We start from the raw sequence: 25,738 nt of genomic DNA, 5'->3' as shown, positions 1-25,738 counted from the left end.
AATGACAAAACATAGGAATTATAGCACACGTCTATGTTGTAGTCTACTCTCATAAATTCTCTCTAGAACCCGAATACCTTATGAGGCTGTACACTTTCCTCCAACCATCATAAGACAGATATAGTCCAGCTTCCTGCAACAGAACACAGTTGTTATTACACCAATCACTAATCTCTACACCTCCATTCCATCTCTTTACCTCCAATACTCATACACACCATATCATGAGGAATAGGACTGTTCATATGACCCCAAAGACTTGTAGTTCTCTACTAATTCAATGCAGTAGAGATCTCTTCCCCAGTAGTTCGTAAAACATAAAGAGTTGAAGAGAGGAAGCTCTATAATCACTCAATAATGTTATTGTCATATAACTGAAAATGGGCAAGGAGGAATAATGAAACAACAGACGGAGAACCAAAAGAATAATGTTCACCCTTAACACGTCCACGTTGCTGAACGGTAACGTGTGGTTGCGACCACCACTACGTTCCGCTGCAAGCAACAATCACCTAGTATCCAAAATCACTGGCGGTAGGTAGTTGTGACCACCACACTACCCCAGCGAAAACGTGACCAGAAAACACCCTCGGTGTTCTTAAACAGAACACTACCTTGTCCACTTCAGTATCGAGGCCAAATAAAAGATAAGTTCCAAGAACCAAACGAGTGTCACGGCAACTGGCAGCGGCCGCCGCTCAGTTCCGCGGAAAACCGCAAATCAGTTTCCCCTTCGGCACCAGCACGCGTCAGCCGGCGCGTATCCTCCGGCATCACAAACGGGGATAATTGCAACAACGGGATCACAGCGCGCGAGCAGAGCGGCTCCCAGCGACTGTAACGCCCGCCCCAAATACCTCACAAAAGCGAGTGATGTTGAATCCTTGGATCCAGCCGGATTCCACAGCTAAGCGCCGCAGCATGCAGGAACCTCTCCAATCCCGATAGAGTCAAAGCAAAGACTCAAAATTACGTGCAACTTCCTTCCTGTCCACATCGCCCATATACTTCCTGGAACCGATGCTCATGGGAAATGTAGTTCCTTATCAATTGGGCAGGCGCGACGAGGCAGGATCCTGACAATTGTAGATAACTATCTGTATGTTAGATAGTGTGTTCGGTAGTCGCACGCGGTTTCTATTTGGTCACCTCAGGCATCAGGTGGAGTAAAGCGGGAGCTTGGTTCACGGAGCACCACGGCAGCTCAGCCGTCTGCCGCCATGTTCTCCCCCCACTTTTTCGGAAATGGCCCAACTTTCACCTACTGTGGTAGACGAATTCTTTGCCAGCCTATCTGAGTTAATGTTTTCTCCTACCAACGAGAATATATCTTGAGAAACGAGCACACAGCGGTCCTGAATTTTGATTTCGGCCTTCAGTTTTGATAAACAGAACTTCTTAAAATTTTGAATTTTTTTTTTACTACAACTAAATTATTTTATCTCAAATACCAAAATATTTCCCCCTTTTTTTTGGCACAGAGTAATCTGCTTAATGTAGAACTATTCTTAGAGAACAAGATTTCTATTTTTTGATACCTAGAGACAATATTTTGAAAATAGCCTCTAGCACATGTACAGTATTATATAAATCTGTGATGAAATGGTCTCAACCTTCTCTTCTGTATTAAGAGCCATTTCATAAATGTAAATTTCGTGAATCATTCAGCCAGCATTTCACATGTAAAATTATATGCATTATTTGAATGATAACACTGCTTTGAAAACGTACAGTACAATACTCATTTTTCAAGTACACACCATTTCGAATGCATTTATGTATTTTTGAGGTGGGATTGTAAACACATGCTTAGAAATGTTATAACTGCTTAGTATTTAGTAAAGATGGACATTCTACAAGGAGTGGGTGTTGTAACGTATCTAGGGCTCTAGTGTAAATTCCCCGATTCATGCCCTTATATAGATATAGCTTATCATATCCTTATGTAGGCGTTCGAATCATAACCATATTTAGACACAGCCAATGCAGTCCAAATACGGCATGGCTACTTCCACTAAGCACCCAGAGTACGAGTTCTTAAAGACAACCAGCCTTCAGCAGCCCGGGAAATCCCCCTGCTTCAGTATTGATTTGTCCCAGAACTCCTGTAGTGTGTAAAGAACTTCAAGTTCTTTGTGACGTTATTATGTCCACCCTTACGTCAAACTCGGCACCTTCCAGGTACAAATATTCTCACATCTGCCCTAACAAACACACAGTGGTTTTGGAGAAGATCGACTAACTACTTGCCCGACGCCCTGCTGTATGCGAGTGCCGAAGGAAGCCGACCCTCCCTGCTGACGCACTGAGAGAGACGCTGTCTTTTCTCCTGCCGAGAAATCCAGCTCCAGTGTTTCCCTGCTACCCTTGCGGGTTACTGGGAGATCGAGTCCTGAGAGAGAGATACAAGACCTCCTTCATTCTATAACCAAGGTACGGAGCTGACTAGACCCTTAGAGAATTTTTGGATAGATTCTTGGTAGAAACTATTTAACTCAAACTACACCTCACTTACTTCTTCCCTTGTACTAGGCTTAGGTTAGGTACACCGGGGTAGGCGTATTTTAGATGCACCAGTTGAGTACTTTTAGTCATTATTTATCATTGTATGTATTTGATCTATTTTAAGTATCATATGGCTTAGAAACCATATAAATAGTTTTACAGTATTATTTCATAATACTCTTTTTACTGTACGCACTTTACTTCATAGCAAGTATTACGATTGTAGCAATTCACTTCTCTTGCATGAGAAAGCAGACTGCTCAATAAATAACCTTTTTATTGAAAACGCCCGTCTCTCTATTTTTCTGCACTTCTGGTGAAACGAAGCATGCACGATTGACTGAGTGAAATAGCCATCTATTGTTTCCGGGACTCTGGAGATATATTCCTTATTTCAGGGGGAACAAAGTTGTCATGTTAAAATGTTGTCAGAAGCTAATCCCTTGTTTATTCAAGAGAGTTTCTAGTGACCTCTGAGCTAGCTGGCACATACACAATTAAGTCTAACATATTCAATAGAGACCTAGTCGACCTAAGTCCTACGTCTAAACTATCGTTTGTTATTCCAATGCGCAGAGCCTATTGGGAATATAGGAGCTACACTACATAGCACCCAACGTTTGGTAAGGCGATAATTTAACGCTAGATACTAGAGTAACTCAGTCGTGCTTTTCACACAGACCCCTTTTTCCGTAAAAACTCTAATAGACGTTTGGAGTTTGTAAAAGGTTAGTATCCGCCAGAACTAAGTAGGACGAGAATCCTATGTATAAGTTTTTTGGTTTATTCAACGTTGAAGGATGCAGTGTTTCAAAATATTGTGCACCGAATCTTTGTTTCCTTGAAACTTGCTCTGCAAACTTTGTCGGCAAAATGACGGAGAATGAATACGAAAGGGAGAGAGCTAGAATAGCAACTCAACTATTAGAAGAAGACACAAGTCTTCAACAAAACAACCCGGATGCGATAATCATCCCGGTAAATGTAAGAAAGAGTGTAACTTACAAACTAATGAATAGTGGTGTATCATCAAGAGGCGGTACAGTCATATTTGTGGTAGAGGCACATGAATATCGGCAGACAGAGGTATTCTATTCATGGATAACTTTTCCAGCAGCAAATGCTGTAACACGCGAGTTCCACTACTACAAAGCAGAGGAACCTCCAGCGGAATACGTCCCTTTCGAGGACGTTGAAATTCCACTTACTTACCAGGAGCATCAGCTCTGGTTTAATGGCGCCCTAAAACATCAAAATCACATTACCAGGCTCGGTCCACTAGGTAGACCAGGAGCCACATGGCCGGTTCTAGCCACCTATACACCACATCCTGACATTGAAGAAATGTCAGACAGAAAACTGTTAGTTCAACTAAAACAATTAATTAAAATACATGGACAATTAGTCCAATATGTCATGCGGACTTTAACAGTCCAACCAGCAATAAAAATTCCACAGCCCACCCCTCACCAGGGGAATACAAATAAAATTACACCACAGACTATACACTCAGTCATTGGTAAATTACCCGCAAAACGGGAACAAATTCTGTTCTGGTTAGCTCAAAAGATTACTCAAATTACTCCCTGATAGTACACCTCATGAAAAACACAGAATTCTGACAATCTGCTTACCAATGGGGATTGCACCACATGTGGAGGACTGTGACACTTTGGGAACAGTCTTTGCTTCAATCTACACAAAAACACATGGTGTTCCGTCTATGGCGGTTATACCAGACGTACTAAGACCGATTCAAAATTAATACGGTCCAGAGCCTGCTTTAAATCTAGGTATGAAATTACTGAAAGACTTTAAGCAAGTCTCGGCTATACTACTAGCCAACATAAAAGGAGAAGCAGCATCCGTGGCGATCCGCCAAAAATTAAAAGAAACAGAAATAGCAGACCAACCTTTTGAACTTGCCAGAATAATTGAAAAATCCTATGAAGAATTAGGTAGAGATAGGTTAGGTGGGAAACCACTAAAACCACAACTAACAGAAAATCCTGAAAAAACTCTCATTAAAAATAGTTTAACTACTCCAAAAAAGAAGTGGGAAGGTAATAAACAGACCTCTCCCAGAGAAAAACAGTTTCAGTCCGGAGGAAGGTCTCCCCAACGGAGAGATAGATCTCCAGACCGGGGAGGTATGTCTCCACAACAGGAGCCCTCTGAGAAAAGATATAACCTTAGAAATAGGGATAATTTGAAAAAACCTGATAGATATCAAGATATTGATACACGTCCCTCTCGATCTTTTCCGACTTCCTCACAGAAATCGGAAAGAAGAGGACGGTCAGAACATCAAGAAGAGCGCGTCAAGTCCAAAGAGAAGAAACCGGCTCACCAAAGTAAAAAATCTCAAATTCCAAAAAAGAAGGTAGCAAGCATGAAGATAAAACATGCCGAGAATCCTGAGGGCACAACTCAAGAACGGGGAGTGGGCCCAAACAGTGCTAGACAGCGCAGCAGAAGTGACCATAGCTCGCAAGATCCTGATGAATCTTCTGGAGACAGTGGTCACGAATGAGTACATTCAGGTGGAAACTGCAGACACCAGAGTTAGTGTACCCCATAAATTATATGAAATAACAATGCGTATAGAAGGGGACATAACTAGGAAAATAAGAACTCTCTTTTGGGAGAAGCTATGTAAAGGCTATGATATTCTTCTAGCTGAGAAAGACTGGCCACCAGAATTTGTTAGGGAGTGCCCACATGGCGAAGTAATGATTATGCCTGCCTTCTCAAATCATATTCCAATTCATAAAAAATATACATATGCAAGAAAATGGGCAGTGGCCCAAGCCCCTGCATTATATAAAAATCATGTAGAATGGGATGAGGAATCCCCTTACCATAAAATCCAGTTAAAAAATCAACCTACTGCACAAAGGCAGTATCCTGTTAAGCAAGAAGCTAAAAAACAAGTCAGGGAGATCTTAGATCAACTTGAGTACCAGGGGGTGATTGAAACATGCACCTCACAAATGAACAATCCTTTGTTTCCTGTCTCCAAACCAGACAATTCATATTGTCTAGTATTGGACTACAGACACTTAAACTCTTGTTGCAAAACATTTGCAGTACAAAATTCACACAGTGCAGCACTGATGAATAACATTGTGCGCAAAAAATATAAAAACGACCTTAGATATTTCAAATGGTTTCTTCTGTCAAAACATTTCACCAGAAAGCAGGTATTTGACCGCTTTCTCAAGTATAGGGGCCCAGAGGCAATTTTGCCGTCTCCCCCAGGGATTCAAGAATAGCCCAGGATTATTTTCAGCCAGAGTAACAGAGTTACTACAAATATATGATGATGAGGCATTATCTTATGTCGATGACATCTATCTAACAGATGATGATTTGGACAGGCACTTGAAAAGAGTGAACACCATTATACTTGGGTTTGCATCTGAAGGGCACAAATTCAACTTTAAAAAATCATGGATTGCCCACCTCACTGTCCTATTTCTAGGATATGAATTATCAAGTGAAGGGAAAAGCCTAGCAGCCAATCTCTTAGAGAAATGTGCGCTGCTCCAAGCACCAAAAACGCTGAAAAGTTTACAATCAATTCTAGGTTTCCTGAATTTTGGAGGAACTTGCGTTCTGAATTACGCAGAGATGGTTAAACCTCTCTACGAATTAATAAAACCTGATTTTATACAAAAAAATTGGACTCATAAACACACACAAATTTTACGTTCAATACAAACAGACCTGTTAGCTAAAACAAAACTGCAAACACGCGTAAACGAACGCAACCTTGTAATCAGAGTCATCCCTGGAAGATGCAGATTCACGTACCTGACCTATAACGAAGGTGAAACGGTACCAATACCTTACAAATCACACTTGTACACACAAGCTGAAATAAAATTCACTTCAACTGAGAAAATTCTCACAGCGGTTCAAACTGCTATAGCAAGAGCCCTGGCACAGGGAAAACGCTTATCAGTCGTTACACCTGTAACTGCCTTAGAGGCAGTGACAAGAGCAAGCATTCCAAATGCTAAAGCTTTACATCCACAATGGATACAATGGGTTAATTCTCTTGCTGCAACAGACGTTGAATACGTTTTTGACCCTAGCTTGAAAACACAAGAATTTCTCCAATAAGAGTACGAATGTCCTCTGCCGTCTGAAATTCTGCCTCTTGAACATTATAGCTGTATAATATATACAGACGGATCAACACAGCCCGCAATTGGGCGTAAACAAGCCTATAGTGCTGCGTGCGCGATTGTAAGAGGTCGCTGGCGCGAAGTTGAATTCCGACCTATTGTCACAAAAACTCAATCATTCGGAGACTGTACAGCTCAGCGAGCTGAACTACAGGCTTTCAAGATGGCGCTTGAGAATACCGATTGCGAATTCCCCACACTCATAGTGTGCGATTCGTATTACTGCGTCCAGTCTTACAATGAATACTTGCAGAACTGGGTTCAAAACGGTTTCAAAGATGCAAAAGGTGCCACAAAGCATAAAATGCTTTGGGAACAAGTAGTTATTTTACAGAAAGAACTACGAAAGACTCGCGTGATCCATACACTGAGTCATCAACGTGATGGCGTTCACGTTGCAGGGAATTCATTGGCTGACGAAGCCGAAAAGGCAGCCGTCCACACGGCTTCCGTAGCTACAATTAAGCGTTCTAAAAACAGAATAGATGGTGAAACGCTACTAGCAGTAAAATGCGTTGTTACCTCTAAACTATCCACTCGGAAACACATACATAATTGATGCAAACTCCGTTCCTTTTGCTCAAATCCCTGCAGTGGGGGACAGAGTAATTCCAAACAGGAAGCGGAGAGTTTTCTTGTTTCAAGAAGCACACATGGGAGTGGGTCTGAGGCACCAAGGGATTTTAACAGAAGTACTGGTGGCCGGAATGAGCGTGCAAATTTATAAATTTGCAATGGATTGTGAAAACTGCAACAGAGATCGCAGTCATGAACCGGACCAGGGGACTGACAATAGCACAGTCAGTCCAGCCCAGACACCTCTGTTAGATAGCATTAGACTGTCTACACTCAGACATCCCTATGGACGGATGCGGCCCCACAACTACTAGGACAAGATTCATTTGGATGTGGCCCCAGCGCTCGGCTGACGCCAGAACTGTTTTAAAAGATTTGCGAGTCTTTATACGCACATACGCAATTGGCACTCTACATTCTGACCAGGGTCATGCGTTTAGCTCTCGGGCTTACAAGGAGGCCATGGCCAGCTTGGGCGTTGCATTGCGGTACTCTAGTCCCTTCCATCCTGAGGGAAATGCGGTAGTGGAAAGCAATCTATAATTAGGTTCGGGTGATGGGTGGGTCAAACATCTAATAAGTGTCCAACATAGTCTAAATAATCTGCCAAAGAAATTCTCTGGGCGGAATCACTCTGAACTTTTGTTTGGTACTAGAATGATAATCGAATACCTCGATCGTCAAACTTCAGTGGTGGAACAAAAAACCTTTGATATCAAAGATCTTTTGGCTGTTTTACAGGACTTAAATGAAACAAGAAGAAGTCTGAGTAACATAAAGCAAAAGCCAACGGCCACTGAAGAAAAACCACCTGTCCCAGCAAGACCTGTCTGGATTCCAAAGATAGGGGATCTGGTCAGAGAAAAGATCGCGGTGAAGAAGGAATTTGGACCTTCTTACAGAAAAGCAGTACCTGTCTTGGCAATCAACGGAACAAGATCAGTAGTAATACCGCCCCTTGCTGGTAAAAAGGAGAACAGAGTTGTATCAATCGACCTGGTAAAACCACAACCATGTGGCCAACAATAAGTAGTAGGCCCAGTAGATTCCCAAGATGTAGCAGAAGACCAAACCTTGCTACAATTCAAGAAGTTCAAACTGAGAGACTAATCACATTTGATAAACCTGCAGTGAATAAAGAAGGACTATGCAACAAAGCCATGGAACTTGTGCCTCTTGAAACCCAAATTGCAACAGTTCTTCAAGAAACACCTGTCTACAATGATGTAGCCTCGGACTATACTAATATGAAAAAGGAAGAAGCAACTACAAAGATTAATTACAATCCTGATGCAATTCAAACAATTGATACAACTGCCTCTGGCTATTTCATCAATTTCGATGACTTTTCTGAAGATCCTAGTGAACATGAAGAAAAGCCAGCAAACAAGACACTCAAAGAAAAAATAACTGAACTCTTTCATCACCTTGGAGAAATATATCTGATTTCACCATGGATTGAATTGTGGATTGTGTTAGGTGTACTTTTCCTACTGCTCTGGCTTATTTTAATTTTAAGCTTGGGAAGAATGATTGATGGAAAATATAGTACAAGGGACACAGCAAGTCAGAACATCAACTTGGTCCTGAAGCCACACAAGTCATCACATGTTGAAAAAAAGAGACCTGTCATCAGTAAACATCACAGCCATTCCTATACCTGGTGGTGTAGCATGGGACGCTACGATTACGACATCTATGGCCCGGTTGAACTCTTGAAATATCCACATCAGTTCAAGGTTTCATTAAGTGACTTTGTCTCACCGAGCAGTTTCTCTGATGATTGGGACTTTGAGACTATTAATAATATGATGTCTGATTTAAAAATGTCAGCAACATTTACAAATCATGATTATTTAGAAGGTTCATCTGATTATGAAGAAATGTATTGCTTTAATCATTTTTGGCACCACTATTTACATAAATCTGCAAAACCTTGAAATGTTTTAACTTCTAATCAATGGGAACATTGTCCGACACCGCCAAAAGGCAGCTCAAAAACATTTTATGAGAAATTTTCATACTTCTCAGGGTTTAATGTCACAGATCCAGAAACGTTTTATTTTAAAAATGTGAATAAGACCGGAATGAAAAATATGTTGAGCAATACAAAACTGATTTATTCTGCTAAATTTGATGAACAATTGTCTACATTTGGTTTTGAATTCTGGAAAAATAACATTGAAACAAAAACACTCTGGGGTTCAAAAGATTGGCAAGTACAGGGATTAGAATCATTATTCAGAGCCTGCATGATCCCAGAACAAATAATGTTCCTGAATGACACCATTCAACAAACAACCTGTCTTGGCCTAGCTAAGATAAAAGATTTAAACAACCAGTCTATACCAAAGCCTATGCCTGATAGAAATAGCACTACAGATGAGGGGTTAGACGTGTCCCATATTTTACACCAAAACAGAACTAATCCTGATTGGAAGAAATGGTTGATCTGGCCCACAGACACTAATAACTGTCAAGATCGATTCATGGACAAAACACAGGGGTTCAAACAGAACAGGCCAGACCCAAGATATTCCCAGAGACGACATCCAGGGATAATAACAACATACAGTGTAGGAAAACTATGCCTCGAATGGTTACAGAAATCCACACTACCTGAAATTAAGCACCACTTAACTTTACTTAAAAAAGGTGCTGACTTGCGAGATTTCTTATTGGGACCACTCAAACAGCGTAAAAAATGTTTCATATACGCCGGTATATATGCTGCTTACAACGAAGCTTGGAAAGTAACGCAAAATGAAACTGCTGAAAAAATACGAGAAATTGATCGTATTAATTTGGGAAAATCACGGTCTGTAGTGGATAATGGGTTAACGACTCTGTCCTCCAGGATTTATTCTTTGGACAGCATTGTATCATCTACTATTGATATAATAGAACAGGATATGCTAATGTTACAACATGGCCATTCCCAATTACGTTCTATTGTACAGTTAGGCTGGACGTTACAAAATCTGCGTTCAGGCTACGTGCCTTGGCGTCTAATCAACACAACGTCATTATTTTCTATCTTTAACCTTACTGATAAACAAATCACTTTGGCACAAAAAGGAGCAGACTATACGGTGCTGAGCATTGGAAAAACTAGAACGATTACAATTAACAGTTTCCGAGAGGCCTGTCATTGAATGAATAATAATGTAAATTGATACTTGTATAGCGCACTACTCACCCGCAAGGGTCTCAAGGCGCTTGTACGAATATCGCTGTGGAACCTGTCCTGGCTTTCCCTGTGAGGCGTCCACTCCTGGGCACCCCCAGGGTGGAGGCCAGGCATCCTTAGCAGTGTGGGGGCCGTTGTGGAGATTAAGCAAGCTATTGCCCAGAGTTGCAGAGTGGGACTGTATGATTAGAATAGGCACGAGGCGAGAATTATCAGGTCTGTGGAATTTTGAGCCCAAGACCCGCGAGGCGGGGAATTGAACCCTGGTCCCTGGCTAGACCTCTGCCAGGGTCTGCCGCTCTAACCATTGAACCACACGTCTCCACGGTGCCACTTCCATGGTACCATAGCAATACCAATAACAAGATTCCAGTTTCAATACTGCCTACAGCATATGCCAGCGGGCCTGTATGAAAGGTTGGGTAAAGGATACATCAAGTCGACCTCGAATTTACCTTCTACACATATAGATGTTGGAGTGGGAGTAACAAAGAGGTATTTCTTAGTGCAAAAAATTGTGAAAAATCACTAAGTGGTGCACTTCTGTGTCAAGAAATTAATTAACATGGAGCCTGTGAGGGTTCATCTAATGATCTTTCTTGCCACTTGCACAGCACTCCAGCAACACAAATAGAACATGTTTTCAGGCAACTTTCCAATGATAGCTACGTTATATTAAGTGACCACAGCTGTTGTGGCATGTTGCCAGGAACGCCCTATCTCGTCAGTTTTACATCAAGGGTCACTTGTTGTATGCAAGTATTGTATCCAAACAGCAAGCCAGACAAGAGGCAACAATCTGGCCTTCTTTGTATATCTCTTGTATTAAAATTGATACATTAAGCAGAATGAAAGCCATTCTTTTACAAAAAACTATGCCTTTGACCTAGTCTACAAAAACGTATGATCTGCAAGTTGCAAGGACCTCGGCAGGGATGCATACATTATTAACAAATTGCCCCGTACATTTTGTAGAAATGTTAGGTCAAATTTTAGACCTGTCAGATACCATGTGGCATCGCACATGTATTTAAGACACTTTTTTCAGGACTGTTAGCACACTTTGAAGCAGTCTTGAGCATTTTTCCGAATTTCGTGCACTCTGTGTTCGGCGGCCTGCCTCTCATTTTGGGACTCGTAGCAGGAATTCTATTTTTGTTCCTTCTGCTCCGATATGGCAATTACAGTCACCAGCGATACCCAGGTTACCATGGAACAAGCAATCCAGGCACTGCGGTACAGAAATAGGATAACACAGGTTCTCGGTTTGGCTCGTCTAAGAGATCTGAATACCACATGGTTTCTATCATTCAGACCAATCTGGCAAGACTGCATCTTACCTGTTCTACGATGCCTGCTCTGCGGAGAAGAATGCGTTTTAGACATCTGTCTCTCACTTCCATCAGCAGTACCTATGGATGTCAATACTTTGCTTAGTTCAGTAACGGCTCAAGCAACGTGTTGTCCCCAGCGCCTACCAATTCTGATGACGGCATTCGTTGAGACCTCACCATCACGATTAGGTAGCGGTGAGGTACGAGATGAAAGCGCCACACAGGTACAACCTTCTGTGAACATTGCTGATCCAGATAACGCTGACGGTAATGCATCTCACATATGCACTATTTCCACTTTTTCGGAAATGGCCCAACTTTCACCTACTGTGGTAGACGAATTCTTTGCCAGCCTATCTGAGTTAATGTTTTCTCCTACCAACGAGAATAACTCTTGAGAAACAAGCACACAGCGTTCCCTGAACTTTGATTTCGGCCTCCAATTTTGATAAACAGAACTTCTTAAAATTTGGAACTATTTTTTACTACAACAAAATTATTTTTTCTCAAATACCAAAATATTTCCCCCTTTTTTTGGCACAGAGTAATCTGCTTAATGTAGAACTATTCTTAGAGAACAAGATTTCTATTTTTTGATACCTAGAGACAATATTTTGAAAATAACCTCTAGCACATGTACAGTATTATATTAATCTGTGATGAAATGGTCTCAACCTTCTCTTCTGTATTAAGAGCCATTTCATAAATGTAAATTTCGTGAATCATTCAGCCAGCATTTCACATGTAAAATTATATGCATTATTTGAATGATAACACTGCTTTGAAAACGTACAGTACAATACTCATTTTTCAAGTACAAACCATTTATGTATTTTTGAGGTGGGATTGTAAACACATGCTTAGAAATGTTATAACTGCTTAGTATTTAGTAAAGATGGACATTCTACAAGGAGTGGGTGTTGTAACGTATCTAGGGCTCTAGTGTAAATTCCCTGATTCATGCCCTTATATAGATATAACTTATCATATCCTTATATAGGCATACAAATCATAACTATGTTTAGACCCAGCCAATGCAGTCTAAATACGGCATGGCTACTTCCACTAAGCTCCCAGAGTACAACGAGTTCTTAAAGACAACCAGCCCTCAGCAGCCCGGGAAATCCCCCTGCTTCAGTATTGATTTGTCCCAGAACTCCTGTAGTGTGTAAAGAACTTAGAGTTCTTAGTGACGTTATTATGTCCACCCTTACCTCAAATGCTGCACCTTCCAGGTATAAATATTCCCACATTTGCCCTAACAAACACACGGTGGTTTTGGAGCAGATCGACTAACTTCTTGCCCGACGCCCTGCTGTATGCGAGTGCCGAAGGAAGCCGACCCTCCCTGCTGACGCACTGAGAGAGACGCTGTCTTTTCTCCTGCCGAGAAATCCAGCTCCAGTGTTTCCCTGCGGGTTACTGGGAGATCGAGTCCTGAGAGAGAGAGATACAACCTCCTTCATTTTATAACCAAGGTACGGAGCTGACTAGACCTTTAGAGAATTCTTGGATAGATTCTTGGCAGAAACTATTTAACTCCAGCTACACCTCACTTACTTCTTCCCTTGTACTAGGCTTAGGTTAGGTACACCGGGGTAGGCATATTTTAGATGCACCAGTTGAGTGCTTTTAGTCATTATTTATCATTGTATGTATTTTATCTATTTTAAGTATCATATGGCTTAGAAACCATATAAATGCTTTTACAGTATTTCATAATTCTCCTTTTACTGTACGCACTTTACTTCATAGCAAGTATTACGATTGTAGCAATTCACTTCTCTTGCATGAGAAAGCAGACTGCTCAATAAATAACCTTTTTATTGAAAACGCCCGTCTCTCTATTTCTCTGCACTTCTGGTGAAACGAAGCATGCACGATTGACTGAGTGAAATAGCCATCTATTGTTTCCGCGACTCTGGAGATATACTCCTTATTTCAGGGGGAACAAAGTTGTCATGTTATATGGTTGTCAGAAGCTAATCACTTCTTGTTTATTCGAGAGTTTCTAGTGACCTCTGAGCTAGCTGGCACATACACAATTAAGTCTAACATATTCAATAGAGACCTAGTCGACCTAAGTCCTTCATCTGAACTATCGTTAATGTTATTCCAATGCGCAGAGCCTATTGGGAATGTAGGAACTACATTACACTTGTCTCTCGTTAATACGGGAGACGCCTGCATCCTCCACTATTGGCTTGATGTATTCTTTTTCTTGTTTTGCCCTCAGCTGCCACGCCAATAGGATGCCTATCTTGATGCCACTTTCATAGCCTCGAGCCTGAAGCCTTACAATGGATGTCTCTGCAATATTGGTGTAAATGGCTTTAGTTTAACTTTGAGGGAAGAAACCTTGCGCTTGAGTTTGGATTGACGGCGACTCTTGGTGCTTTTTTTTCCTGCAGTTTGTAGTTCCCCTTCTAATAAGAGTCTCTCCCCCTTCTACTGATTTCTAAGCGTGGTGGCTAACTCTATGAATTTGCCCCTAATAAGCGCCTTAAAGGCATCCCACTTGGTTGCAAAAGATTCAAGGGCGAGGTCGTTGTTATTAAAGAACTCTGTGATTACTAGTGAACAACCGCAAAGGTGCACCACAAAGTTCTTCAAACAGCAGTATTATTAATATAATGAGTCGCGGAAAGGTGATGTTTTTCAAAGTTCTTTATTTTCAATTGTTAACACCATACAGCCGACGCGTTTCGTCCCAAAGGGACTTCTTCAGGGCTTGTCAAATGGAAGAAAATGCTTCCAAGTGAGTTCCCAAAGGAGAAATTCTGTGTGGCTCCTTTCCCAATTTCAGTGTCTTTTAAAAATGATGAAAACCTGGGCTAAGTCTTCTAATCCGACTTTTCTATGTCTGGAATTGATACAAGATGTGGGTGATACGGAGTTCATGGAGAGGAGTTTATAAACAATCAGAGTGATCTGTATCGGTTTCTAATGTCCTCCAGATATGCAATTCAGTAAACCTGGGCTGATCGGATTATGGGTTTCGGATGAGGCGAAGGCTCTGTGGATGATTACAGGACGATTTATCACGATCGGCCTACTGGCTATCAGTGCCTACATCCTCGCCCCAGTGGTTTACAGAATTGCATATCCGGAGGACATTAGAAGCCGATACAGATCACTTTGATGGTTTATAAACTCCTCTCCATTATGTGGCAGAGCTGACACACAACCACATGAACTCCGTATCACCCACATCTTGTATCAATTCCAGACATAGAAAAGTCGTATGGTGTTAACAATTGAAAATAAAGAACTTTGGAAAAACAAGAAAAACATCACCTTTCCGCGACTCATTATATTAATAATACTGCTGTTTGAAGAACTTTGTGGTGCACCTTTGTGGTTGTTCACTTGTATTTAGTTTCCTAGGGAATAGGCACAGTAACGGTGGGTGCCAGACAGTGTGCACACAAACCCCAATTGTAATTTAAGGGGAAGATACATTTGGAGAAAGGAGGTCAGGTGCTGTTAGTAGGAAGGGTCCATCGTTAGGCTTCAGTTTTCAACTCTGTGATTACTGTCCTTAGTTTGTCCCTAAGGAGTCTATCCCTGGTGAGAAAGTTGGGGAAGTACCACTTCCTGTGTTTCGAAAACGGGGATGGCCAATTTAATGTTATCTCCAGGGGGTCATGGTCAGAAAGGCAAATCGGGTAAAACCAAGCATCCGCGAAAGTGATTAGAAGAGATTGACTGAGAAAGATCTGGTCGATTCTAGAGTAGGTTCTGTGGGAGTGAGAAAAAAAGAATAGTTCTTTGCTGTGGGGTGGGCTTCCCTCCAAGCATCTAGTAGGCCCAAACACGGAAGAGAGGCTTTGAGGGCCCTACTAAATGTCCTCCCACTGCCCTGTGAGGATGGGTCGTGTCTAAAGCAGGATCCTATATGAGGATCCCCCCCCCCAATAGAATTTCCCCCATGGCAAACCCATCTAGTGTTAAAAAAAAAGCTTCCAGAAAGTCCAGTTGTCCTGTGTTAGGGCGTGGCAATGGAGCAGGATCTGTGGGGTGGGCTTCCCTCCAAGCGTCTAGTTGGCCCAAACGCGGAAGAGAGGCTTTGAGGGCCCTACTAAATGTCCTCCCACTGCCCTGTGAGGATGGGTCGTGTCTAACGCAGGATCGTATATGAGGACCCCCCAAATAGAATGTCCCCCCATGGCAAACGCATCTAGTGTTAAAAAAAGCTTCCAGTTGTCCTGTGTTAGGTGCATAGATCGTGGCAATGGATCAGGATCTACCTTTGATACCCCGCCCCTCACGAACCATCAGAAAAGGCCCTGCCACGTCTGACTTAGTGGTTTGGTGATTGAAGCGGATCGAGGAGTGGAAGCGGAGAGCCACTCCATTGTGCTTCGTGGGAGCCGAGGAGTGACCGATTTACTCGTTCTGCAGGTGTAGAAGAGGATCTTTAACCCCTTTGATGCTCATGACGAGCTCAGCTCGTCATGAGGTACAGTGGAGCTGTGCTCATGACGAGCTGAGCTAGTTATGACCACACCCTTTTACATTTAGTCCCAGCACAGCAGAGGAATATGTGCAGCATCCATGTGGTTAACTTGACAGGTTCACCGATAAATTCCTTATTTTGGAGACAGAATATAATACTTGCCAAACCCAAATAGGTTTTTCGTAGAGCAGTTCTATCAGAACCACAGTTAAACTGCTGTGACCAAACTGCAAGAGAAAGTTGGCTTGCTGCAGTCTGATTGAGTTTAACCTGGGTGAGCAGGAGAACCGTTTTTGAGATCCCGAAGCAAAGAGGTTCTCCTGACTAAGATACTTGATAAAGAGGGAGAATCTCATGACTACTGGTAGAAAAATAGTGTTTGAAAGTCAACTGTTGATATACAGCAAGTTGACCATGTAAGAGAATAGCAGACTGAAAGGGATGCGTCCACATTTGGGCGCAAGTAGAAAAGGTATTTTATTTAAATAATTTATAAATACAATATTTAAGGCATTGGATGTTAGTGGCTAAGTAATATTGTCCTACAGTATACAGTTGAAAATGTAATATTTTCAAATTTAAATTAATATTAATGCCTTGACCTCTGTGCCGCTGGAATATGTTGTGATCTTTAAACTTATGCACCTAGGCAGTTTAACCTTTGGTTTGGCTGCTTTGCTGAAAATTTTTAGCTTTTGTTCAGCTTGTGTTATTTTACTAATTTTAGTACTTACTCCTAAGCATCTAACCACACTGCCTACAGTAAAGACCCTGTTCTATCAAGATATTCTATTTTTTAATTCTCATGGAAATTAGGATTATTCATGCAGACGTAGCACATGGAAGGGCCTAAAGCTGAGTTCTAGCTTGTTTAGCTTTTGCACAGTTTTCAGTGATGTCCTTAGGGTACATCATTCTTATAATTTGTGAAAATGGGGTCTTAGACTTAAAATAAAGGTATTACTATTAACGCGGAGTAGATTATTCCTTCAACCCTCTAGGAGCTTCAGCTGCATTCGGGAGGAATGGCATTGATTTGTTTTGCAAAAAGAGCATTGTATGTTATTTTAGAGACTTTTTTTATACAGCAAAAGATTAGCTGAATACATTTGATTTATCATTGTATGAGATTTAATTTTGTAATTAACATGTTTCTTCTTTTTCTTTTACATTTAGTTTGTGAATCAAGCAAGTGCTTGTAAACCCTATAAGGAACAAGAAAACACAAGATGACTTCCACAAGTATGGAGTACAATTTAAACTTTGATTTGTCTCTTGGACTTTGTATCTTTCTAATGTATGTGCAAATGCTAGTTTTATGTTGGGAATTAGTTTTGTTTTTATTTTTTTTAATTCATCTCACCGTGATACTATTTAAAAGTTTGAAAACGTCAATATGGGGGAGACCTTACTTAGAAGCTTGCCACTTCTAACTATGCTGAATCTGATTAGCTACCTTTCCCAATTGTTTTTGTTTAAGTTAATGGACAACACTTAGTTGAATTTTTTTTATTGATTTATCAAAATGTGTATAGTACAAACAGAATTAAGAATGGTCTAGCACCTCAATCAAGAGTATGGATAAAAACAGACTCTACCTGCTACCAGGCATTCTACCTAGTCATGAGCTAAATGGCTAAATCCAGCTATGCATAATTTTAGAGAACATCCAATGTATGGAGCAATTTATGCAGTGTCTAAAACACTATTTGGAAAAAATGTTCCTCCTAGTAAAATGACAGGCTTTCAAAGTCAGCAACTTTGTTCATAAAGTTTCAGATGTTTATCATTTGTGGCCTTTGTAAGGACATAGTTAAATTATCTGGGTTTGAATGCTGAGCGGCACTTTATTAACATATGTGCTGTCTCTCTCATGGTTAACCTTATCAGTATTTTAAAACTCTTTTAATTTCATGGTGTCTCCCATTTATCAATCTTGACATTCATCATACTCCCCTTTTTTTTGTCTTTTTTTTTTTCCAAAGATTCACTCTTTCTAACATTATCTCAGATCAGTTATAACAATCTCATGTTTGGTTATTTCTCATAAGCATTCTGTTTCCCTCCCTTAGCCAATTTTGTTGTTCTTTATTTCTTGAACTGTAGAAAAGCCATCCAAAAACAAGGATGATGCCCCGCATGAGTTGGAGAGTCAGTTTATACTTCGCCTACCTCCGGTAAGAGATATTCCATACCCCGTGTTAACTGAAAGGCATATGGGGAGGGCAGAGATGATGTTGGTTTGTGCCATGGAGTTCGATTGTCTATTTACAATTTGAGATGGCAAATTTTCAGCATGCTGAATGTAAAGTTTTCTGGCGAGTGTAGTTGAAAACCAGCAGTATCTGGCAGAAAAGAAGAGCTTGCGGTCTCAACTTTGTTATATGTCCTAATAATCCCAATTTATAGTTTCTGTTTATTCATTTATAAAAATCAAACCCAGTAAATGCTTTGAAAGTCATGAAGGAGCCTTTCCTTTGAGTCCAGTAGCTTGCTTTCTTGACTGGTTGGTGATGAAAAGAGTTGACCAGTGACTCAACGACCATTTAAGTGTGTGGATTAATCAACCCAAAAGAAGCCCTAGTACCACACATATCCCAACATGTGAACCAGTATTTACATGGGTCAAATATAGCTGCATTTTCACATTAGATGCTGTGCTTTCATTGTCACTTTTATTGTCATCATTTGGATCCTCTGACACCCTCCTGTGAGCCTAAAGAACTAGTCTGCTTTCTGCCTGACTCCATCCCAACTACAGCATACTCTTTTTACCTTTAGGGTCATTAGATCATGTTTTCCTTTGCCTCTTTTAAGGGCTGTAAAAAAAGAGAGTATTGAAGCACAGATTTTATTGTCCTCTTGTAGCAGACTGAATAAGGTGAAGCATTTTGAGGGTGTTTCAGAAGAGAGGACATTATGTCTTTACTGGGCTCTCACTCTGTTGTGCCAACTCTGATGTGTCTGTGTAATCTTTGACAACCCTATCCTTTCTTTGCCTCTGTAGACTCTTACATCGCTAGTCACTCTATCCTGCTACTGCAGTTAATTAAACATTTGTTTCGCGTCTGCTCCTGCCCTTTCTTGACTAGGGGTGGCATTCTGTTTGACTTGGTGTTACATTTCAAACCACAGCTCATGCTATTGGAGCATGAATTAACTGCCTGAGAAAAGTGCTACTGCTTCTTTACTCCAACCATCAAACAGAACTTCAGAAATCTTTACTAATTTCAACGCTGACTTCGAAAATACTATATGTGTTTGCCTTTCATGATACAAAATCCGGCAACTATAATAACTTCAATGAAAGGCAGAAAGCATTTCTGAAACTCAAAGTATAAACCGTTAACTCGAACAATGAATGCTTTCCACTAGCTCATTTAGAATTATGGGAGAGGCACTCCGTAGATAGTAACTAAACCTTTCACCAGCGACCATGACTACATGTTATACATAAGGACGCAGGAGACTCCTGACGCAAATTAGGGTCCAGATTGAAAGTTAATGAAATTAAGAAACACTTTTAAGGATCATAATAATGTGCTTTCAAGAAGTCCCACTGTCTTTGAGATGAAATGCGTTGGTTGTGTTTGTCTTTCACATTTATATTACAAGACTTTAATAAAAAATATCACTCTGAGTATGAATTAACACCAGTTTGTTTTATTAATTGTCTTGGACTTCATATATGAAATATTTGGCTTCATCTTGAACAATTTGAGAGTTGAGTTACTATCAACAGAGTCCCTCTGCCGTATTTTTGAATGTTTTTGGGATATTTGAGTTTTTGGAACGGTCAACCCAGGGAGTGGGGAACCTGTGTTATGGACAACTTGGTTGGAGTGCAGTGAAATATACCATAACTGTTCTTTGGGAATTAGGCTCTCCACTAGCTCTACGTAAAAGAAAGAATAACATTGCACAAGGGCTTGTGATGCCATGGATGGCAGAACTCTCTCAAGAGCTTTGTGCTGTTGTCATGATAACTAGGACACACAACCACGACACATAGTACAGATTACAAAGTCTATGGTTTTAAAAGAAGAGGTATGATAAACCATAAAAATCTGTAGTTAGGCATAGGCTAATACTAAGGCAAACTAGAGCAATAAGGTCATGAAGACTACACCTACTCTTTTTCTTGAGGTGTTGAGCTCTTTTGCAAATGCTAAAGTGAACACTAATGGGGGCAGGGGGGTAATTGTTAAAAAAAAAAAAAAGAAAGAAAGGATGCTACCTTTTTATTAATTATAATTTGTGTTTTTGTGACTGTCCCTTAGTGGAACAAAGTAAAATACTGCTTGGAAGACACTCTACACTTATAATTCAAGGTATCTCTAGTTGACCTCATGACGGGTACAAACATTGCTTGCTGTGTGATGTTGGGAGGTGTACGAGAGTCTCCCTATGGAAGAGTGGGAAGGAGAGAGGAGCAAGGAAGTGGCCAGGGCAGCAGGGTGGCTGTTCCATCTGCACCAGTGCACAGATCCTTTTTGATCATTTTCTTTCCCTACTGAATACAATTCTATAAATTATTGAGCCAAAGCGACAGATGAAGTAAGAGGCACCTAAGTGTCTGATTGTAACCCTGATTCTCACCCCCTGATGTATAAGGGGTTATGGGAGAAGAAAACTAAGGTAATTTCAGGAGACCCCTCTCCAAATCTCACTTTGTCTGTAGTGGCGTGGCTGAAAGTACCAAACTGGTAAATCTGACCTTGTATGTTAGGAGGCTATTCTTTACCTGGAGACTTGGGTCCAAATTGTGTGGGTGTAGGCTGTGGCCTGGCCTAGGAACTGCAGACATGTCTTAGGTTCTTGTAGCAGCAACAGCCAGCTGCCAGATTTAGTAAATGCCACCATGGCATGGCCCCAGAAGTGCAAGTGTGGACAGCAGGGACTCAGATTTAGCAGACATGTGCCTTCTGAGTGGAAGACTGGTGGGGCAATAGTGAAAAAGCCCATCTTTTAGTAGACTTCTCTCTAAACGAGGAAATGTTCCTCACCCCCATATGCACATAGCCACAGAGCACTTTCTGGGATATCCTGCTTTCCATAATACCATACCACCAAAACTTCTCATCTTATCTCGTTTTAATTAAGCATTATCTTCAATGGCATTGAAGCAACAGTCTCCTACTCCATGAGACACCAAGGGAGATACTACAGAGACACAAACAATCAAAAAGAGACAGAGAAGAACAGGATATGGACGTTGGCTGCGCACGCTGGATGTACAGCTTTTTGTTCATAATTTGTTTTATTGATTTCCCAGTATATAACAATGATGTATAACTATATGGGAGATTTTTTTTAAAGATCCAACATATTATGGCAAACTATCCCAAACCTAATAGTAAAGAAGGAAGTGTCCATGATGACTAGCAACAATTTATACAGGAATAGAGTCCTTAGAAATTTTGAAAAAGGTCCAGATGGGGGACCGAGAGTGGAAGTTGTAGACGGCAAGGGAAGGATTCCAAGGCCTATCTCAAAATCCAATATACATCTCATTATATAGTCTCTCTAATTTGAAACGGCATGCTTCATCATCGGGTCTGCTTACAAAACATCCTAGCATAGCCATGCACAGGATGGTGCATAGGGAGGGGGGAAGACAAAACAACATGAACAAACAATGTCACTGACTCATGGGTGCCCTTTCTGAACCTTTTATTCATGAGGCACAAACAAACGGTCGAAACATGTTGACACTAGCAGTTTAAGGAGGGGTGTTTTTGGGAACTTAATATTCTCTATAAACACACCCATCCTGCACTATTTTTAATCCTGGCCGTGGGGCCCATGAATAAAGGGTTCGGAAAGGGCACCCATTAGTCGGTTTTAAGCACTTTCGACACTGCACTTTTTCTATCACTTTTTCTATCACAGCACCCAGTCACTAGGGGACATACACCCTGACATTATTGTTTGTTTTTTATGTTGTTTTGTCTTCCCACTCCCTATGCTCCATCCTGTCCGTGGCTACGCCAGGATGTTTTGTAAGTAGACCCGATGATGAAGCATGTCGCACACATTTGTGTGTGAGTGAGGGCAGTTTTCTAATACACAGTTTGTGCCATTACATGTCTGCCACTCTATCACATGTCTTTCTCTTCTCTCTACCCCTCTTGGTGTTCTCGTGTCTCGTGTTGACATGTTAGACAGCATGTTCACCACTGTAGGACGCCAAGTTAAAAAGTTAAAATTATATTTTGGCTAGTATTTAACAAGCATTTACAATGCAATAGGTTTCGCAGCATTAAAGTTTGAGTTATTGGCATTGTGTATGACAATGCGTTGCATAAAATTTTTAGCAAACTTTGAATTGGTGAGCAGTGAGTGTGTGCAAGAGTATGCGGTTTTTGAAAGCAATTTGGTAGAGAGTGCAGGAATTTGGGTGACCTGAGCAATGTGGATGATGCACCTCACGCACGGGGCTGACGCAGTTATTATTCACACAGCTCTGATGGTGCACCTTAGGCACGGGCTAACAGCTGTTATTATTCACACAGCTTTGATGATATACCTCACGCACGGGCTCACAGTTGTTATTCACACAGCTCTGATGATGCACCTCACACAAGGGGCTGACGCAGTTATTATTTACACAGCTCTGATGATGCACCTCAGGCACGGGCTTACAGCTGTTATTATTCACACAGCTCTGATGATGCACCTTAGGCACAGGCTCACAGCTGTTATTATTCACACAGCTTTGATGATGCACCTCATGCACGGTGCTGACTCAGTTATCATTCACACAGCTCTGATGATGCTCCTTAGGCACGGGCTCACAGCTGTTATTATTCACACAGCTCTGATGATGCACCTTACGCATGGGGCTGACGCAGTTATTATGTACACAGCTCTAATGCACCTTAGGCACAGGTGCGAGAGATGTAGCTAGGCAAAGGCTGCTGAGGAAGAGAGCAGTCATCGGCGCGCGGCGGAGACGCCGTCGCCGTGAGCGCGACCAAATCCGCGCGTGGCCAGCTCTTGTCGCTCCCTCTCCCATTCACAATGCTGGGCGCGTGGCCAGCTCTTGTCTGGTTTGTCGGCTGAAACGATTGCTATAGTTCTCTGGCGAGAACGCACTTCGCGCGTCTCTAAGCCGTGACCTAAAAATCAAATATCACAATCGACAACCCGAAAAAAAGGTGGCACAAAGAGCAGCTCACCACAAGAGATGAAGGCATGGACACGGTTGGCAGAGGGATGGTCTTAACTTGCAATAGCTGCACTAGTATATGGCATGCCTGTGCATGGAATCTGATCTCTGTGAGGCCCAGAGCTCCACTGAAGTAGTCCAAAAGAGTGAACTGTGAAAGCGCATGTTTTCCTGGAGGACAGTCATATGGATGTGCTCGCCTTCGACGTTCTACTTAGGAGAGACTTGGCAAATGAATTTTACACTCGCTTGGAAAGCAAAGAGCAGCTAGACTGGTTGTCTGACTGAACTCAACCTTTGCTTTCTTCCAGCATTTGAAGATCTGAAGAGTCTACAATCATCTCCTCAACACTGTCTTCAGTATAAAACCCATCTTCTCGCAGGAACACCTCACAAATAATACTACTGGAAAAACTGGCTTGTGACTGATACCAGCCAGATGTTCAGGATATCCAATTACAATGGATACATATGTCATTATTATGAATAGAAGCCATAAACAAAGTCACTGATTACCCTTAAAATCTTTACCAAAGGGGATGATGGACAGAGTGCAAATCAAACACTCACCCCCAGTCAACTGATCTGGGTTTAATCCGTCATCATTCTTTAGCTCACTCCGCCACCCCATTTCAGACATGGCCATATGCAAATCAGTCTGACCCTGTGCCTCATGGGAACAGTCCAGCCGAGCTGCCAAGCTCGCCCTCAGGGCCCTGAAACTGCTGACTTAAGGAGGTGTGACACCAGCACGAGGGTGTGACACTTGCCACCCACCCACACACCCGTGGCACGTGCACGTCGGTATCTCTGGAATCCAACGCACTCGGGACCCCGCCATGACCGACCCCCGGATCAGCTCCAGAGGCTGAGCAGCTGCGACGTCCGAAATAGATCAAGCGTGAGCATCCTGCCGCAGGTCAAAGGTCACGTGAGCCTCCATCGACTGGCATCTTACCACAGCCCCTTCGGTTCCGCCCCTGCGGCCAGTAATGCCAGGCCGGCCACTGGCCAGCTCTGGTACCCACCCCTGGTACCACAGTCGCCTGGCTCCTGTAGGAGCTGCTTCCGGTCCTTGCTTTCTCATCTCCAATGATGCTACTGCAGGACCAGAGACGGGCACTTCCGGTCCGTGCTCATTCACTTGAAATTAGAGCAGCTTATACCTGGATGCTACCGTATACTTGTTTCTCTCGGATGAACCTGCTTCTGAAACTGGATGTTAAAGTCTTCAAACTTCACCGCAAATGTATTAGAGTACAAAACATGGCGACAGCCTGATCTCACATGACATCTCCCGTTATAGAGATGGTGGTTTCCTGATCTCATCATGTTATGCTCCTGGTTACAGAGATGGTTGTTTCCTGGTCTCATGTTATGCTCCTGGTTACAGAGGTGGTTGCTTCCTAATCTCACATTATGCATCTTGTTATAGAGATGGTGGTTTCCTGATCTCATCATATTCTGCTCCTGGTTCAGAGATGGTTGTTTTTCTGGTCTCATATTATGCATCTTGTTATAGAGATGGTTGTTTTCTGATCTAGTTATGGAAAAGGTAATTTTCTGATTCCGAATTTTGCTTCTGAATGGAGATGGTTATTTTCTAATCTCACATTGTGCTTCTGGCTGTGGGGACTGTTGTTTACTAATCTCACATTGTGTCTCTGGCTGTAGCACTGGTTGTTTACTGATCTCATATAACGGTTCTGGTTACAGAGATGGTTATTTTCCGATCTTGTATTATGCATTTAGTTATAGACGTGGTTGTTTTCTTACTTTATGCGCCTGGTTACAAGAAGGTTGTTTTCTCATCTCACAGTGCGCATCTGTCTGTAGGAAAGGTTGTTTTCTGATCTCATATAATCGTTCTGCTTACAGCGTTAGTTGTTTTCTGAGCTGATATTATGCTTCCGATTAGTGAGCTATACATTTTCTGATCATACCTTAAAATGCAGCGGCTAAACACATGCCAAAATACACATGGGGTCTCCAAGACGGGACCCATGTTGGCAAAGAGGCATGAATCTGGCACACTTCTCTACGTGCTGGGGTAGTGTTCGAGACTGCGCTCTTATTGGACGCAACAGATTACATGTGTGACACCACTATCGACAGGCTCCCAATGCAGACAGGACTGGGTCTGCCCAATAGAGGGACATTTTCTCTGTTTTCCCAGAGTGAGCAGATGACACGAGCGCTATGTAGGCCACTTGTTCCTCGCCTGCCTCAAGCCAATGTGCCTTTAAAAATATAAAGAGGCCTCAGCCCGCTTGTTAAATAATCAAAGTAATATTAGCACGCCCTAGTATA

General features: G+C 41.8%; 1 protein-coding gene across 1 annotated transcript in view; it reads left to right on the top strand.

The window, feature by feature from the left end:
* Positions 1-25,738, top strand: part of TAF7L (TATA-box binding protein associated factor 7 like) — a 127,566-nt gene that overhangs the window by 41,979 nt on the left and 59,849 nt on the right. Inside the window, exons 2-3 of the mRNA XM_086964638.1 lie at positions 17,434-17,499; positions 18,364-18,434. Coding sequence (XP_086820764.1) covers positions 17,487-17,499; positions 18,364-18,434 — 84 coding nt within the window. The 5' untranslated portion in view covers positions 17,434-17,486. The remainder of the gene's footprint in view (positions 1-17,433; positions 17,500-18,363; positions 18,435-25,738) is intronic.

This window comes from Lissotriton vulgaris, chromosome 4_1 (assembly GCF_964263255.1).
Source record: "Lissotriton vulgaris chromosome 4_1, aLisVul1.2, whole genome shotgun sequence".
Classification (NCBI taxonomy): Eukaryota; Metazoa; Chordata; class Amphibia; order Caudata; family Salamandridae; genus Lissotriton; species Lissotriton vulgaris.
Note: the sequence above shows the minus strand (reverse complement) of the source record. Positions and strands in the feature narration are given on the sequence as shown.